This window comes from Falco cherrug, chromosome 4 (genome assembly GCF_023634085.1).
Source record: "Falco cherrug isolate bFalChe1 chromosome 4, bFalChe1.pri, whole genome shotgun sequence".
Lineage (NCBI taxonomy): Eukaryota > Metazoa > Chordata > Aves > Falconiformes > Falconidae > Falco > Falco cherrug.
In genome coordinates this window covers 38,237,971-38,256,284 of record NC_073700.1, presented here as the reverse complement: position 1 = coordinate 38,256,284, position 18,314 = coordinate 38,237,971, and the positions used below count along the sequence as shown (strand labels likewise).

The window sequence follows — 18,314 nt, the reverse complement described above, 5'->3', positions numbered from 1 at the left end:
TTTCCTTGCAAACCTTTAAAAATCTATGGATGACCCAAATGGTTGAATTTCAGACCAGTCAGAAATGGAACGGAGCGCTGCTGGGTCTGCCTGCCCATGGGGTTTGGTCTTGTCCTGACTCTGCAGTCCTTAATGCGGCTGCGTTGCTGCTTGGGATCCGGATTAGTTGGCGTTCCTCTTGGCTGACGATACTTCCCTGTTCTTTTCTTCAATGCAGAGTAAACACTGAGCCCTGGAAGAAGAAAGCACATTGCATGTTAATGTGAGCAATAATACTGAGGTGCAGCTGGAAATAGTACAGCCAGGTACAGCCGCAGGTCCTACGAACAGCTCTACTTTTATTAGTCTCACTAGATAATCTACTTTCTGGTGTGTCTGGATATAGGTACAGTAAATTTCCTCTGCGGCTCTCCAACAGCATGTGCCCTCTTTATCTCACTGACCTAGTTATCGGAGCCTTTGCTCGAGAGGTGGGTGATTGCTGCATGCTCCAGGAACGGTTAACTTGAGGAATACCCAAGGGCATTAGCAAATGCAGAACGATGCTATCCACCTGTTGAAGTCCTGCCGGTAGCTAGGATGGGGGGCACTTGGCGTGGCCATTGGAGAGCACCTAGGGGAGGACCTGGGAGAGGCTTTCCAGGGCCCGTTGTGGGCTGGGCTTTAATTACTTCAGACAGTTTGTGCTGCTCCACCTTTCTTCGGTCAAACCTCCAGAATAGCTGGGAGAAGTCAAATAGGAGAAGAAAACAATCTGGGAGGTCATGCTGTTTCGTGCTGCCCAGGTTGGCCTTGGATTCTGGCCAGCCTGGGCTTTTTATGCCAATGTAAAATGCTTGTGTTGTGCTCTGGTTTCTTTTTTGCTTTTGACGTGTTCAACATTGTGATGGTCATGGTTTTATATAAAAGATTAAGCGTGTTCCTAGGAGAAGGCTCTGTCATCTTCAAAGCCAAGGTAGTCTGAAGTCAGCGGAGGATGTGTCAGATGCTCAAGATTTATGAGAACTCTGCAATTTATTTCCAAATGTAGGAAATAAATCTTGAATCTTGGAAAAGAATTAACTACTCTTCCTAAAGAAGTATTGAATTAACTATTCCAAAATGATTGAACCCTGCCATTCCTGCGTGAAGACCTAACACTCCTCTGTGAACTGAGGTGATCTTGGTCTTGGCTGGTGGAGGGGTGGAGTGGAAGAGCAGTGCTTCTGGCACAGGAATCTGCAACAAATTGATCTGCCCAACATTTGGAAACCCCTCTTTGGGGCTTTAGCATTAGAAACTGCTGGTGAGACTTCCTCAGTGTTGAGCAGCAGAGAAAGTAAACTGCATGTAAACATGAAAAAGTTGGATATGTTGGTCTGGATCTAGTTGGAGGAACTTGCAACAATATGCGATGTCCCAGAAAGAAACGCATAGAAATGGCAGTGTGGCTATATCCAAATGTCATTAAAGACTCCACTTAATCAATTATTATTTTTTTTGAGTGAGGCTTTTATCTATAGTGTTGCTGTTATCTGGGAAATGGTGACTGGCAGGAGGAGACTGTTCGGTGGCTGAAGGGCCGCTGGCTTCAAGGGGAAGTTTACAGTGCGAAGGACTGTTTGCAGAAACCATGTATAAATGGATTAAAGCGGTCATAATGGGTGCTTGATCTTGCTTAAGCTGTCAAAGTGGCTTTGATTTGATTGTAGGTTATTTTAAGCCAATTTCCCACTAACAATGTTTCTGCTAAAATAGTCCTTGCTTTCTAGAGCAGGTCTTTAAAAAGAAAAAAAAAAGTAAAAAAGGGAGGAAGGAAGAGGAAAGGGTGGATGAAATTCAATATTCCTTTGTAACTGAAAATGCTCCTACAGAGCATCCATTTCCAGTTGTTTGCAGAGCAGAGCTGAACTGGTATTCCCATGCTGTTGTGTTGAGTTTTCAGTTCTCCCGGGGATTAATCCAATCCTGGGCTGTTTGGGGAGGGTCTCCTGCTGCTTAGCCCTATGGTGGTCCTTGGGGAGACAGCTGTAGGTGGAAATGGGAACTAGCAGAAGCCCGTAGTGTTTCTGCAAATTGTCTCACTTGTTTACGTCTTTGCAGAAGATTGCCAGGCATGGTTTTGTTTCTGCTTTTATTTTCTTGACTCAGAACTTTCAGTTTTCTTTAATGGTTTACTTTGTTTCTGTACAGAGGAAGGTCGGGGCTTGAATCTTGATGCATTTATTATTGATAGCATGCATTGAAAACATTAGAAGAATGACTAATGGTACGGTCTGTGTTGTAGCAGTAGTGTTTTCTAAGGCTATCCATTATCAGGCTTAGACTGAAAGGGAAGTGTGGTGAGAGGCTGAGCTGGATGGTGAGCTGTTACTAGAATAAAATCATCCCACCCCCAGAGTCCTGCAAAACTATAGTGACCTTGCAACAACTGGATACTAATCGTGACAACTTTTTTTAGGACTTAAAAATACTGAGCTATAACGGATAAATTCCAATAATAAAAGCTAAATTTGGGGATGTGATTTTTGTTTTTCTTGACTCAAATTGCTGAATACTTGTGTATTGCTTTTCAAAGTGCTGGAAATGCCCTAATCCTTCAAGCTGCTACTTCCTGAGCACTGTTGGTATTGCAGGTGGCAGCACTGCACAGTGTGGCACCAAGGCAAAGGTATCAGGAGTCCTCTCCAAGTTTGTGTTCCCCGTGCTATCGCTGTATTTATTATCTAAGCATTTGAAAGCATCTTCACTTGAACTTGCTGTCTTTAAGAATTATTTTACAAGGATGAGCTGACTTAAAATTACTAAATGCTGCCAAAAAAAAAAGGAAGCTTCTTGTATTGTTTTCATCAGTTATTGCAGCTGAGCAAATGGTCCTTCATGTCCAAAGCTTTCACTTGCAGTGGACAAATCTTGTTGCTACTTGACACCAATGAGCAGTTTAAATTGCAGATTATTTCACCTTGCACCTGGGCTTCATGCTCTTGTTGTTTTTTTAGGTGACATGAACTGTATGGGCATCCTGTGTGCAAGTCAGAGCAGAAATTAGTTTTAACTTTTTCCTTTAAATGTCATTCCCAGGCATCTGAAGAGGCCTCGCTACGGGCTTTGGAGAGCCTAATGACAGAGTTTTTCCACAATTGCACAACAAATGAGCGGAAACGCGAGATAGGTGAGTTCATGCCACCTCTAAAGGCTGGTCCCCTTTGCTGTCTGCCCTTTGCTTTCTGCTGCCTGCAGACCTCGGCAGAGGTGACTCGGGTATGTTAAATATAGCAGATGAAAGTGCTCTGTCTGATACCAAACTGCACCTTAGTCTCTTCTGCTTATGTATGAATTTGAAGTAAAGACTTATATAGTTTGGGTTTCCCATGGCAGGTCCTGTGGATAATTAATATGTAGGTAACTGTCTACTGCTGTGAGCACAGAGATGTGGGGGTTTTTTCGTCAAAGGTAGAAAGTTGGTTAGGGTAGGAGAAGGGTGTTACGTTTTTCTCTGTCTGTACATGGTTGAATTACATGTCGTGGAAAACATCTACTGCCTAGAGATGGAGCATGGACTTCAAATGTCTTCAGCATTAAGCATGGAAAGCGGAAGACTGTCCCAGTTAATATGAAATTACACATAGGAATAAACAGTGAGGTTTCATTTTGGCTGGTGTTATTGAATATGTCCTTCTGAAAGCCAGCAGAGATCTTACAGGTGCTCTAGATTAGCTTCTTGTATCTGTGGTTAATGGCTGTAAATAGACAGTTTGATTTTTATTCTCAAACTTCTGACATTTCTAACTTGAGTGCCAAAAGTATGATCAGCATGAAAGACTTTGCCCAGAAATCTGGTAAAATAAAGAATAAACTACTAGACAGGTTTATTCTTTTTTCCTATTGTGGAGGTCTACTGTGGAAAAGTAAGCCTTCCGTATCCCCCATGTTCCTGCTTAAGTTGCAGGAAAGAAACCAATTGATTAAGGCTTAAATTTGATCAGCCGGTAAAGCAGCCCTTGCAGCTTTTCCTTTTGCCATGTTTGCTTTGTAGTCACTCAATGGGAGATGGCCAAATCCTGTACCTGAGTGTTCAGAGAGGTTTTTGATATGCTGACCTACAACAAGCTTCGTGGCTCTTGGAGCAATTACATTAAACCAGGGGTGTTTTTATAATGCTCTGTGTCATCTGAAGTCCTCCTAGTCTTTCACGGTGACCTGGTATCCCAACATTTGGCTTTTATAGATAAAATGGTGATGCTTGTAATGTAACTTTTGTGTGATTTGTTTTAATATTCAGCTATTAGTCTGTTATATTTATCTCAGATTGGTATTCTAAAATGACATACCTTTTTTTTATTAAATCTTATTGTTAGCTTTTGATACTTCGGAGTGTGATTTTATTTTTTTTATCTCCTCCAGGTTGAGTCATTCCCTGAACGTGGGGCTGCTTCCATATTCAGTGTGTCATTGTGTCTTATTGTGCTAGCAGTACACATTGGTAGGGAATTGTTTGCACCTTAAGAATTTAAATGTAATTTTTTAATACTTTATTTTTTCAGAGGAGCTTTTAAATAACTTTGCCCAGCAGATAGGAGCCTGGAGATTCTGCCTCTATTTCCTGTCAAGTACAAGAAACGACTATGTAATGATGTACAGTTTGACTGTGTTTGAGGTAAGATGTGTACTGTTGCCTGCTTAGTGCATTTTGTCTGGTGCATTTATATGGCAATCGATTTTATTTGAAAATGTTTGTCTAAAATGGCAGTCCTAGTACGTACAGTGATAAAGGATGCTTTTATTGCTCTCTCCTAGAGAGGTTGCTTAATGGTAGGCTAAGAGTGGGAGAATATGAATCTTTGTGCACAAATTGAAGAATTAATTTCCTGGCATCTCTAAGTAGAAATTACCTACAGTTTCAGGGGCTGCTTGAGTTTTCTGCACAATGCTTTTAAGAGTGATACTGCTTTTATACTCTTTTTATGGTCAGAAATAAGTGCATGGTTACCTGGTACTAGCTACTGCAGACTTCAGCGCTAAGAGGGAAAACAAAGTTGCTTTTATTTTTCTGACATCTTGTAGTTGTGGTTGATGCTCTTGAACTACATCCTGCAAGCTTATGTGCAAGTAAGAAGTAAGGTCTCTTCTAGAAGACCACAACTCACTCTTTGCCTATTTATAAAAGAACAAAGTTATGGTTAAAAACCTAAATATTGATTTGTATGTCCACTGGAAGAAACAAAAGTGTTCTGTGAACAGCTCTGTTCTATCATCTGATTTCTTGGTGACCAGTGCAGTGTCTTTCCCTAACAATATTCTGGGATTTGGTCCATGTCACACCTCATCCTGGTCTGTTTGGCCTCTGCACTGTGTTCTTGGCTGGATTGGCAGTCTGAGCTGCACCCCTAAATGAGAGGGGTTTCACAGCCTTTGCTGTGGGCCACTTTTTAGATAGAGCATACAACTCTGTTCTTAAAAGTTGTGTTGTTTTGACTTGACAACATTATGATTATTCATCATGTTGTTGTTGACCTTTTAATTTCATTTATCTGGGGTTGCACAGGGAGTCTGGACCTCGTCTGCAAACTGAATCTGGTTTGCCTTCTCGAAAAGGGCTAAGCTTGGCAAATGGCATGGGAGTTGTTCCCTGCTCTGGGGATGGATCTCATGCAGCAGCAGCCTGCAAAAATTAAAAACTATTAAACTGATTTTCATGAAGAGGAAAACATGTTTGATTACTGAGCCTCTGCTTCTCTGGAGGGAGACTGGGGGGAAAGTAATACTGAACAAATAATTGTGCCCAGAACTAAGCAGAATAAAGAAATCACTGTACAAGTATAAAGTGAGGGACCTGAGTCCACAGCTCAGCTGAGAGATTAGGATCTCTCCATGGAGGAGCTTGAATTTCCCAAGTTAACTACTGTAGTGCTGCGTATTCCATGGGTCCTCATAGCTGCAGTCTGCAACTTCATCAGTCTTCAGCTGTCAGAGAGCACTGAATGTCAGTAAAATGTGTGTATAAACACAAGGATCAGTCACAAAACTTCCTGAGAATGTTGTGTTTTCTAGAATGTCTAGGAAGTTAATAGTGGATCTGGAATAAAGATCCTCATGGCCCCCTTCCAGATGAACCATTTTCACTTTTTGCTTTTGGAAAAGAGAGCATCTTCCCCAAAACACTTCACAGGTGAAGGCTGCCACTTTCAGGTCAAGTGAGTAGGATAAAACTCAGTGGGCATTAAAGCATGAATATTAAAGCTAAAGCATCTTCCGGTTTTATTGGGGCTTCTGAAACTTTATTTCTGGACTTGCATCAAGGAGCTCTCATTTGGTTGGGTCATTGTTTCTGAGCAATACTTCTTCTGGATCTTCTCTGCCAGAAACCCCAAAGTGCAACCTCTCTGAGGAACTTGACATATAAATATACCTCGTGTACCTCTACGCTGTGACCTGGTACCTCTGGACTGTGGGCTGGATCTGTTTTGACCATAAATAGTCTTCCATTTTCTATAACAAACCCCTCTCCACTAGCTATTGCTTTTAGGTTCTCCAGGCTGTGTGCCTGCAGGTGGGTACGGGCATTGCCTCAGCAGCAGGCTTCCTCAGTGACTTATCCTCAGAGGCTCAGCTCCTAATGCTCCAAAGCCCCTAAATGGGATCGTAGCATGGCAGGAAAGCAATTTACAACTCTGTCGTCTTAAGGATTTTGTTTGGCTTTAAGTGGACTAAAAGCTTTCTGTTAAAGTGGTGCCCTGTCACTGCAAGGCCGTTGCTATGATGGCGACCTTCCAGTGTAGCTTCAGGAGACGTTGGCAACATCAGTCATCTAAAACCAAACTTGCTTCCCCTTTTTCTTTATAATGCTTCACACAAGGCTGTGCTTCCCTCTTTAAAGGGGAAAATCTCGGTGGATATATAGATAGTGGAAATACTTTATATGCATGTCAACTAGTTCTGTTTGACCCAAAACCAGTTAAAATGGCAACATACTAGTTGCTGAAGACATGTTGGTAGCAATTTCTGGGGTGTTGAAATCCATCTTTTGTGAAACTAATGTTGGAGCATATCTACAAGTCTGATATGCTTGTGGTGGGGGTGGGTTGTGGGGTTTTTGTTGGAGCTTGTCCCTGTACACTGGGTGGCTTGTAAGAGAGAAGCTCGGTGAGTTTTGTTGAGCAGCTTGAGCCATCCCTGCCCTCGGCTGCCTGCGTACCCTGTTAGGTAGCACAGCTTTACTCCAAGTTAGCGGTGTGGGGTTTGCCCTCAGTGAAGCTGCTCTTGTTCTGCCTTAGTTGGCACACACTCACCTGTACGTGGTGTTGAAGATGTCAGGGTTGGTGCTGGGCTGCTGGGCAGCGAAAGCATCTCAACTTTCAGCTCTTTGCCCAGCGAGCCCCTGTCAGAGCTCTCACAAAAGAGGAGCCTCTTCTGTTTAACCTGCTAACACCTGCTTGTGTCTTTATCTACAGGTCTACCCATGGCAGCAGAGAAGGCCAAACTGTGTCAAATAATAAGTGCTTAGGGTTTTTAACTGGCCAGGCTTGGTCAGCGAGAGGCCTGGATAGATTTGAAAGTTATAGCCTTACCCCTGCCTGTGCATCCTGGCAGGCACGGGCAGTCTTGGGCAGAAGATGCTGCAGCTCTGCCTGGTGCTCTGTCCCTGCATTGTGTGTCCACATTCTCTCACTGTTTAACTTCAGTGAATCATGTCTAAGATGGGCTCATTTGGGAGGTCTGTTTCTTTTCCAGAACCTGATCAATAAGATGTGGCTTGGGGTCCCATCTCAAGACAAAATGGAGATCCGCAGCTGCCTGCCCAAGCTCCTTCTAGCTCACCATAAAACTCTGCCTTACTTCATCAGGAACAAACTCTGCAAAGTCATTGTGGATATTGGCCGGCAAGACTGGCCGATGTTCTACCATGACTTTTTCACTAACATCTTGCAGGTAAGAAAGAAGTTTTTAAAGGGTAGACTTAGTTTCATTCACAGAGACCTTATTTTGTTTCCTTGAGTAGTGACTTCCCTTGACAAAGATTAAATAACTGCATGAAAACCGAAGTTGCTTCTGAAATTCCATTTCCTTTTTAATTTTGCAAATAACCATTGGCTTCCTCCATGTTACATTTCTTTCTGGTGTTACAATTTTATTTGACAAAGGAATGATACTATGCAACAAGTATCAACTGCACCTTGAATTTTAAATATTTAGGAGTAGTTATTGCAAATGTAGGGGTTGTGGGTTGTTCTTTAAAGAAAAAAGGCAGTAAAACTACAGATGCATCACTGGATGATTCTCAAAAGTTAACTTTCTGAATGTGGCTGTTGGAGACTTTTCATCTAATAGCCAAAATCTTTGGTGCCTCATCATGTAAAGTCACTAATGGAATGTTGTTGGGGTGTTTAAGAGGAGCCTTGCAGTAAGGCTAGAGTGTAGATTGGGTATTAGGAAAAATTTCTTCACCGAAGATGTTGTCAAGCACTGAACAGGGTGCCCAGGGAGGTGGTGGGGTCACTGTCCCTGGAGGTATTTAAAAGACGTGTAGATGTGGCACACGAGGACATGGTTTAGTGGTGGGCTTGGCAGTGCTGGGTTAACGGTTGGACTCGATGGTCTTAAAGGTCTCTTCCAACCTGAATGGTTCTGTGATTCTGTGTATTTAGGATCCTGGCTGAAACAGTGCCATTAGTTTGAATGTTGGTTGTAATTCAGCATCTCCGCGGTGAAGCCTGACCCAGGCTAACAGCTCGCTGTGGCTGGAGCAAACTAGGCTGGTGGAAACATCCTCTTTTGGTTTGAGTACTTTGTTTCCAGTTCTCTTAGAGTTGTTCGTAATTGGCTTGAAGAGGCTGAGTGTAAACTGAAGTGCTACAGTCTTTTTCTGCTGACATAATTACATGATTTGAATGCAGCTATGCCCACAGACAAGCCACCAGGCAGTTATTTAAATAAATCAAAGTCCTTGAGTGTCGGGAGTTTATTTGTTAAGTCAAATGGATCTAGTATTAATTGCAGAATTTAAAAAACCGCAAATTTAGCGTACAGAGCTTGTCACAAACTAGTGTAATCTCTTTTCAGATAGCTTTCTGTAGACAGGTAGTACGATATGCTGCAATTTTTTCCCAAATTATCAATTCGACAATAGGTATTCTGAGAAAACTGTCTACACTTGCAATTTTGGCTTTCATTTTACCTGGATCTGAACCAAAATGCTTTCTGAGCTCCTGCTTGTTTTTCTAGCACTTTGGAGGTTATCTTAAGTGATTGCAGAGCCCACTTCGGGTATCTGTTTTTCCTTAAGCCTCTCCTTGTGAACTCAGCTGCAGAGAGAAATGTTCCCATAAATTAATTTCTATAGCAGACACCTTCCAAAAAACTTCAGAGAAAGTGGAGGAAAAGCACTAATATTGAACTCCAAGACTGCAAAATAATGAACAAGTAGCACAGGAGCAGAATGACTTGCTTTTAGAGTTGCAGATGAATCCTGTCTCAGGACTTTCTTCTGAGATCGTTTGAAGTGACCAATTCTTTAGCATGAAATTGTATCCCGGTACTCTAGTCTCTAAAAGTTTTACTGAATCATTGTAGGGGTGTAAAAAAGTAACTTGGACTACTGTATTGTCATGATGCAAAAACAGTCATTCTACACAGAAAGTGCTACTTAAATTTTATTCCTCTGACATTACTGAAGTGCCAGAATGTGGTACTGCTAAACTTCCTGGTACACTCAGAAAATATTCTGAGAGATGTTCAGTCTCTTTGCAGCTGAAGTTGTGCATTTCATTTAATTATTTAGCTGTCTGCTCCTGTGCCATGTGGTTCCATTCTGAAAGCCAAGCTCATGTACACCTAGACTAAGAGCTTTTAGATGGGGCGTTTTTCTCGCATGTGTTTCACCAAACTGTGTAGCCTTGGCAGTGTGAAGTCAGCTTGTCTCTGATTCGGTGGGCCAGGGAGACTGGGACCGAAGTCAAGCTGTATTACAGAATTTATGACTTCAAGGATTAGTTGTAGTAATTGTGATTGGCCTTAGACTTTTTTCTTCCAGAGGGAGTAGCACATAGATAGTTTTGTATGTTCCAGGTCAACAGTGAAAAGCATTGTTGTCTTTCAGCTGAAAATAAAACTTTGTCCCACTTGAATGTGTCTTTAATATCCAAGCAGCTAATGAAGGCCAAAATCGTTGCATTCTCCAGTCCTATTCCTGCATTTGGTGGAAGTTTTTTTTCTTTTAGGGTGAATGTAATTTCTGGTTAGAGATGTGATACAGATGCAAGGAGAGGTCAGATTCCTTAGCTGTGTTCTGGTGTCGATCAGATATCGGCTGCAGCTTTTTGCCGGGATGGGGAGGGATGGGCTTTTTAATGGGAAACTGCTTGGCTGATGGTGCAGGCTCCTGACCTGAGCATGGTTGCAGCAGCAGCCCTGTTATGTGGTGAAACTGCTGGTGCTGAGGCAATTCTGAGAAGTGATGATGTCAGCAGAAGGCAGTAAACAGAGGGAACAAACTGTTACTGGGAGCAGAGAATGTGTGCAATGACATTATGAAAGCTCTCTTGAAACCCCAAGGATTCCCATGGTACTTGAACTGTTGCAACATCATAGGTTAATGTCTCAGGAAATTAAGTATTTGCAGTTCTCTTCCCTCAACATACAGTGCTGCAAACTGTGGGAACTGAGACTCCCACCAGTCTTGAAAGACTTGTAAACTGCTAATAGTGTCGTTGATCCCTTGTTTGTCAGCTGAATGCTTTGCAGAGTGTTACCATCACATGTTGCATTCATGTGTCTCCCTCTCAGTTAATTCAGTCTCCTGTGACCACTCCTCTGGGACTGATTATGTTGAAAACTACTTCAGAAGAACTGGCATGTCCGCGGGAAGATCTTAGCGTAGCCCGGAAAGAAGAGCTACGCAAGCTGCTCCTGGACCAGGTGCAGACAGTGCTTGGGCTCCTCACAGGTACGAGTTCTTGCACTTGTAGTGTTGAAACATGTTCTCCTTCACGACCCCTAAGATGCCGGCAAGCTCACACGTTCTGGGTTGGGTTCAGTGAAGCAGTGTGTGGGCAATGTAGTGGTTGCTCCTGCAGTTTGAACACTGGACTCTACCCTTAGGCATTTGGGTCAGCTTACTTGAAGCTTGTGCTAGAGCAGCTGTGTAGCTACATACATTCCCCCTCTTTATGAAGAGGGATTGAGATTGCGTGTATAAGCACACAATATGAAAAGACCATGTTCCTTGTCAAAACGCTAAAGATGTGTTCTAACAAAGTTCTCTTGTGGTCTCTGTTTGTTAGATTAACCTGTCTTTTAGCAGGCTGTTCTGAAAAATATCTCTTTGGCCAGGTATTTTGGAGAGCATCTGGGACAAACACAGCGCTACTGCTGCCACTCCACCACCATCGCCAACTTCAGGAGAAAGTGGTAAGGATGGCAAAAGCTACAGGATGATATTTCTATGTATTGAAATTTGCAATATCAGGCATTAATTCCTTCCTTTACTGTCTAACTTCTTGTTATAACAATTTCCTAGAGCTTTTCATAGGGCAACAACTTTCTGGTTGGAAAGACAAACCTTAAACGAAGAAGCAATTTCCATTGCAGGGGATGCCACACTGAAAATGCCACCTCATTGAAAAGTGCACACATAACTGCTTGTTGTCCTCAGATGGCAAGAAGCTTTCTCAAGTGTCAGTGCAAAATGCTTTAACATCAGTGAATTGGCATTGTCCTCTGAATTTCAGCTGTAAGCACATCAAAAGCCAGAGAGGAGCAAAACTGAAGCCCTAACTAAAAAAAAAAAAAAAAAAAGTGGCTAGGACTTTATATATAGTGTGAAAGTTCTTTCTGCCTGTTCCTGTTAGTCTTTTTCATGGGTGTTTATCTGATCTGAACTCATTTACATATATATTTCTTAATTACCCTCAAAATAGAGAATATATTTCTATGTCCTTCTATTTGGTGCATATTTCATTTACATCTACCCCCTATTCAGCCTTTAACAGGTATAGAGCCCCCCCCCCCCCCCCCCCGGCATAATGCTGATCTTGGTGACTGCCACTTTCTCTGGTGCCTTGATGTATCATAGGTTGTTACTTATATTCAGCTCACTCAGGTGTTTCCAGCAGGTTGTGGTGTCTTTGTTCCTGCTTATTGGAAAATAAAGCAAGAAGAAATGATGCAGTGAAATCAATATGTTGTCTGATCTTGGCTCTGTCTGCTTTTAACAAGGAAAAAAAAGGGCTTAGGGTCTGGAAACTTGTAATAATCTGGTTGTGCATAGGGAGAAGATGAAACACTTGTGGATCTGATATTTTTCTCCAGAGTTGTACTGACAGTGAGCCGTGCTCACTGCAGTGTGTTCTGTGCGTTAACACAATTCTATTTGGGTACCGTTGTCTCGCTTGTCTTCGGGATCTTGAACAGTTAATTGAGAGTAGCAGATCACTTCCTTGTGGCTAGATTGCACTAGTCAGCTTAAGTCAGCTGCCTGTGATAAGCTTTTCTTAGTGTTACATCTTTTGTGTGTAAATTTGAGCAGAATTTCAAGAGCTTCTTTCCTGTAGAAGAGCTTAAGATACTTGTATATTTATATACAAAATGTAAATGGAGAGAAAAATTCCCTTCGTTTTAGGGCAGGGTGTATTTTGCTGTAGCTAGCAAAAGTTTGGAGGGGAAGAAAAAAAAAAAAAAGGAATGTTAAAAGAACAAAACTTGTAGTATCACTTGGCAAGAGCCAGTGTGCTGCTTGGAAGGGGCAGGAGTGCCAGCTTCGCCTGCCCTGGCAGCAAGAGCCTCAGGACTTTGATGGGATGTTGAGCAAGACTGAGGTCTTCAATGGTAAAAAGCTGATTTATGGTAGTGTCCACTATTGGTAGCAAGTGTGCCTCAGTGGCCAAGAGGGATGCTGGCTTTGTACAAAACAGCTTGAATTGCTCCGTGAGGCCAGGTGCATGCTAGCAAGATGCTGGCTAAGGTGGGCACATCCGAGTCTGTGCCTGCAGGAGGGGATACTGCACCGCAGACAGCAGGTGCCAGAATTAGCTTGGAAAAAACTAACAGTGCTTTGCAACTGATACAGCCCACAAAATCTGTTTTGTTGTCTAGAGTTGTAATACATAAAACGCCAAACCAGTGGATCAGCCCAAATCCTGGGCTGATTGTCCATCGAAGCCTGTTAGAGATGTCCTCTCAGCTCCTCTGTGAATTGCTGGATGGTGCTTGTGCTGAGGCAGCTTTTCCTCCACCTGTGTGTTCACCTCCTGACTTCAGATTGTGGTTCTCAAAGTGAAACTACACTGCATTTCTGTTCTGGGTCTTTCTCCCCTTTCAGGGAAAACAAACTTTTTACACAGCATATTTTCAAGATAATTGCTAGTAATTAAGACTACACTGACAGTTCCTTTAGAAGTTCAGGCTTTGTGTCATTGGGTCCTGCCTGTGCAAACTTGTTTATTTGAAACTTTATGCTCTGCCTTAACTACTCACTTCATGTTAAAATTGGTTGTACTTCAAGTTCTTGAATTCCAAAAGGAAGAGCACTGCGTGCTTCCCTCTTGTCCGCTGCTCGCTTGCTTTCTGCGTTTTGTGAAGAACTCTCTTCCTCACTTTCTTTATTAACCAAATGACCCTTGGGTCACTACTTGGTGATATGACAAGTCAAAGATTCACGGAGTGGAATAGGAGCACTGGTGGGGTTGCTGACTTGGAGAACCTACAGGGCTTAAAGCCAGACACACAAGCCAGCAGCAGTGAGTAGCAATCGTGGCATCACACGTTAACTGGTCCTTAGTGGCAGGCAGAGATGAGTGCGTGATTGGAAGGGGAACTGTGGGACAAACATGGGTTTAGTGAAACTCTGCCATTAAATTCTGCACTGGAGTTGTTAATTGTTTCTCTGTCCTTAAAATCTGTGAAATCTGTAAGCTGACCAAATCTTTTTACCCACACACATACTGTTATATTGGAGTCTCATTCATGCAGCAAAGTATTCTTGTTTACTGGTGGCACTTAAAATTTTTTTGTTGCTTAGATGAGGTCACTACCTTTTGCTCTTTACATTCAGGTAAATTAAAGGTGTTTCAAAGTCCCTATAAATGTTTAAAATCTTCCCTCAGAGCCAAAATCTCTTTAGGAACTTGGAAAACCTATGCTTCCTTTTTTTGCACAAGGAAGCAGAGTGAAATGGTTACTTGCAAGTCTTGCATAGGTTTTAAATAGCACTTGAAGACAATGTTAAGTGGTATAAGAAATGAATTTAAGCAAAGGAAATCTGATGATGTTCTATGTGGGGAAACATTTGAGTTACTGCATCAGTTTAAAATTTAGTCAGCAATAATCTCAGCCTCCAAATGTTGCCTTTGCATGATTTATAGCGCTTTACTTGATGAATCTCTTCCTTAGGCATATTCACTCGGGTGTGGTAAACAAATGAGTAGCAGAAGTGTCTGCTGCTGCTTACTTCTGCAGAACTAGCTTGATCCCAGCTCTTCCCCCAGAGTTCTTTCCTTGTCCATGAATGCAGTTGATACTATAAATTTATCACCTGTTTGCAAAGTCACCAAATACAATTTAAAATACCTTAAACTCTGAGCTTCAGTAATTATCTGGGAGCAAAGCACTCGTAACCCACTGGTGTGTGTTACAGGGACATAATTTACAGTTTCTGGTGTTGATGGATTAAAAGATGAGGTTCTTTGGTTCTCACTTGTGGAGTTTGCTGGACTGGACATCTGAAAGAAGCATGTCTGCTTCTGTAAAAGCACAATGCAAGCAGCTCATGCCCTGCAGCGTGTGTATAGCTGTGAAATGTTACCTGGGGGCTGCTTTAGTATTAAGACGAGGTGCAGCGTTATCTAATTCAGCTGAAGCAGCATACGATACCTTACGTTTCTGGAGCAGAGGAGAAAAAAAAATGAGAACATATGGCAGGGAGTTAGGAATTTAGTGGTGTAAGACATCGATCTTGATGAAAAAGAGAGACTTAAGAGGAATCTGTTTATCGTGCATACTTTGGAAATAGCTCAGTAAATCATACATGTTTTTTGTACTGCTACTGTGTTGGGTCATTTCACTTTCAAAAAAAAAATTTACTTGGATTTTCTGGGGACAAGTTTACGCTGTAATGTAGCAAGTGCCTGTGGATTTCTAAAGGTGAAGAAATTATTTGTACTCAAGGAAGAGAAGTGTATTGAATAACTTGGGGAAGGTGAATAGGTTTTTAGCGTGTGGTCTGTGGAAGCCTGTGAGATAGTGGGCAGCTTCTGTGGGGAAGGGCAGCCTTGCTGGTGGTGTCGGCTTGGATTTCCATAAAGCTTTCAACAAGGCTTCTCCCTAAAAGCTTTCTCAAAAAGTGAAAGCCATCAGGGATAAGGGAGTCTCAGGACTGTTGATTAATTGGCTCGAAGGTAGGCAGTAAAAGGTAAATAGAAGTGGCCCCCTCTTGCTGTGAAGGGGTGTGTGTGTGTGTGTGCGCCAGTGGAATACTGCTTGCGGCTCAGCTCATGGACATCCTTGTTAGAGACCTGGGAAGAGGGCTCAGTAAAGAGGCAAGGAGGCTTGCCGATGGCACCAGGAGCAGGATGGCAGGACAAAAGGTATGATTGAAGACCCACAGGAAGATCTCTGGGCAAGTGGAAGGTGAAACACAATGCAGATAAGTATTACCTGCATTTGGGCAGGAAGAACAGTACTCGTGTCATGCCAGATCATGAGTTCCAAACTCACATTTGGTGTGCGGGATTAACTTCTGAGCATTACAACACGTCAGTCTACAAAAATTTCAGATTGGTAGCAGACAAAAATAGGTACTATGGTGCTGTACTCATCTACACCTTGAATAGTGGCTGTGGTTCTGGTCGTCTTATATCATTAGGTGTAGAGTAGAAATAAAAGCTTTGTAGAAGGGCAGTAAAGATGATTGAGGGCATTGAATGGCTTCCATGTAAGTAACAAGAAAAGCAGTACTCTTCGTTCTCTCAAAGCAGTTGAGAGTGAGGAGCTGCAGTAGAAACCTATTGAGTGATGTGTAGAAGGTGAATGGAAAGAGATCGTTTCTTTTCCCCGTTTGGGTACAGGAGGCAGGAAATTTAGCAGCTCACATGCCCCAAACAAAGACCGTCTTTACACAGTGTGTAGTTAGGCTGTCACAGGATGTTGCAAATATTAAGTTTTAACTTGGCTTCGGTTGGCAACTGGATAAAGTTATGGAAGGTAAATCTTGAGGCTGCGCAGAATTCTTCAAACCCTGTGTGGCTTGGGGAAACCTTTGTAACTTGAGTGGTTGGAGGCTGGGGTATGTGATCTGTGCCTGCCTGGGCTTTTGGTTGCTGAAAGGTACTGTACTAAGTAGGCTTTTTGGTCTTGACCTAGAACATCTGCTCTTACATCATCCACAGGCTGTATGCAAGCCAAAGGAACTCTGCCAAGGTTCAGTGTGACATGGGTGTGCCAGAGAACTTGTGCAAGCTTACACCAAGGATGCTTGACCTTGTGGGGGGAGTGAATTTTATAATGAATTCCTAAAATATGACCCGTGGCATTGCGATTTTCCAAAACGCTGTGTGAGTGTGCTTCCCAGTAAGGCTAGAAGGGCTGCCTGAAGCTGCTGCTTAAACTTGTATTTGTTTGATCAGCTGGTCTGATCTGATGTGGGATCTGAACAAAACTTCAGAAAATTCCTGAATGCAAAAATTGCTAGTTCATCTCAGCTTGCTGAATGCCAAAGGTTCTGACTCTTGCTTTATGGCTGGGGCTGGCAGTTGCACCATTTGAAGGTAATTGCCTTGATTTATAATGCAGATGTGTGCTTTGCTTCCTAGGTGACCTGTTAAGTAGCCTGTTGCAGAGTCCCAGTGCAGCCAAATTACTGAACCAGCCAATCCCCATCCTTGATACAGAAAGTGAATATATATGTTCCCTGGCACTGGAATGCCTGGCACACCTCTTCAGCTGGATCCCTTTGTCTACTAGTATCACCCCATCACTCCTCACCACCATTTTCCACTTTGCCCGCTTTGGCTGTGACACTCGCGTTCGGAAGATGTCTTCTGTCAACGGCAGCAGCCAGAACTCTGTGTTGGGACAGGAGCGTGGCCGACTTGGTGTCTTAGCTATGTCTTGCATCAATGAACTGATGTCTAAGAATTGTGTGCCTATGGAGTTTGAAGAGTATTTGCTACGGATGTTCCAGCAGACTTTCTACCTCCTGCAGAAGATTACCAAGGAGAACAACGCCCATACGGTGAAGAGCCGGCTAGAGGAACTGGATGAAAGGTAAGAGCAACCAAACAGCTACGTAGCTGTGCTAGGGCCTCTTGCTTTCTAAAGGATTGTCTTTATTATTTTGTGGTCATGCATGGTGTGTCTAATCGCCTTTTTTTCAGAGTACTGTGCTGGGGGAGACAGGCAGAAAGGTAGGTGCCCACAGGTAAGGTTCTGGTAAGGGGCTGAGTTTGCTAAGGGACCGTGGTGGCACAGGTTTGTATTCTTTCCTGTCCTCTTCCTCCCCTTTCCCCCGTTCGTTACTGTTTGACTGCAGGTCTGAGGTGGCACAAGAGCTGAACCTGCCCTTCATTCAGTTGTAACAGAACACAGAAGAGGCTCAGTGAGGTAAAGGCACTGCAGTATTCCCTTCCCTGGTCGGTATCTGCCTTCTCTGCTTAAACTCAAAGATACAAAGAGTGGGTAGATATTCTGTGAGTCATGACTTGAAAGAAAATTGAAGTAGTTTCCTACCCTTCATTGAGATCTGCCGGTTTCTGATTGCTTTTTAATTTTGACTTTCTGATTTTTATTTGTAAACGCCACCAAAAGAGGGCTTGGGGAGCTCCGTTCACAGCAGCAGTGAATGGCTCGGGCGCCGTGGCTGTCTGGCATGCCTGGCTGGAGGGAGCAGGGAGGTGGCAGCACCTCGGGAGGCTGCGTATTGTCATTTTTCAGAAAGTTCCTGCCACCTCTGTTGCTTAAAACAGCTCAACTCTGATGTCGGATGTTCCCACTTGTAGGAGAGAAAGTGAGACTTGTCTTGCTCTTGTGTTGAGTGGTTGGCTCCACGTGTTGGCAGGGTGGTGGAAGAGGTGATGACTTGATTCTGCCTCTGGTTGCAGCCCCGCTGCCGTGGGAAGGCTGGCAGGCTGGTGCCAACATCAGCAAATAGGTTGCAATTGTGTGAATGTGCTCGGTGTCTTACTACGGATACGCAATGGTGGAAATAAATTTCTGGTGCTGCTGTATAAAATTTCTATTCCCAGATGCAGCAGCAAGGCTTTTGAGCTTTTGGACTTTTTTTGTTGGTCTTTTTATATCTACTCAAGACAAAAAACAAGTTTAAGAAAAAAAAAGTGGGTCTATTT

General features: G+C 43.0%; 1 protein-coding gene across 4 annotated transcripts in view; it reads left to right on the top strand.

Moving 5' to 3' along the window:
• Positions 1-18,314, top strand: part of XPO6 (exportin 6) — a 55,857-nt gene that overhangs the window by 13,622 nt on the left and 23,921 nt on the right. For 2 of the 4 annotated variants that reach the window (XM_055707166.1, XM_055707165.1), the window contains exons 2-8: positions 3,061-3,151; positions 4,524-4,636; positions 7,711-7,908; positions 10,762-10,921; positions 11,308-11,385; positions 16,782-17,235; positions 17,346-17,375. In XM_055707166.1, coding sequence (XP_055563141.1) covers positions 3,061-3,151; positions 4,524-4,636; positions 7,711-7,908; positions 10,762-10,921; positions 11,308-11,385; positions 16,782-17,235; positions 17,346-17,375 — 1,124 coding nt within the window. The remainder of the gene's footprint in view (positions 1-3,060; positions 3,152-4,523; positions 4,637-7,710; positions 7,909-10,761; positions 10,922-11,307; positions 11,386-16,781; positions 17,236-17,345; positions 17,376-18,314) is intronic. The other 2 variants (XM_055707168.1, XM_055707167.1) reach the window with 1 other exon arrangement.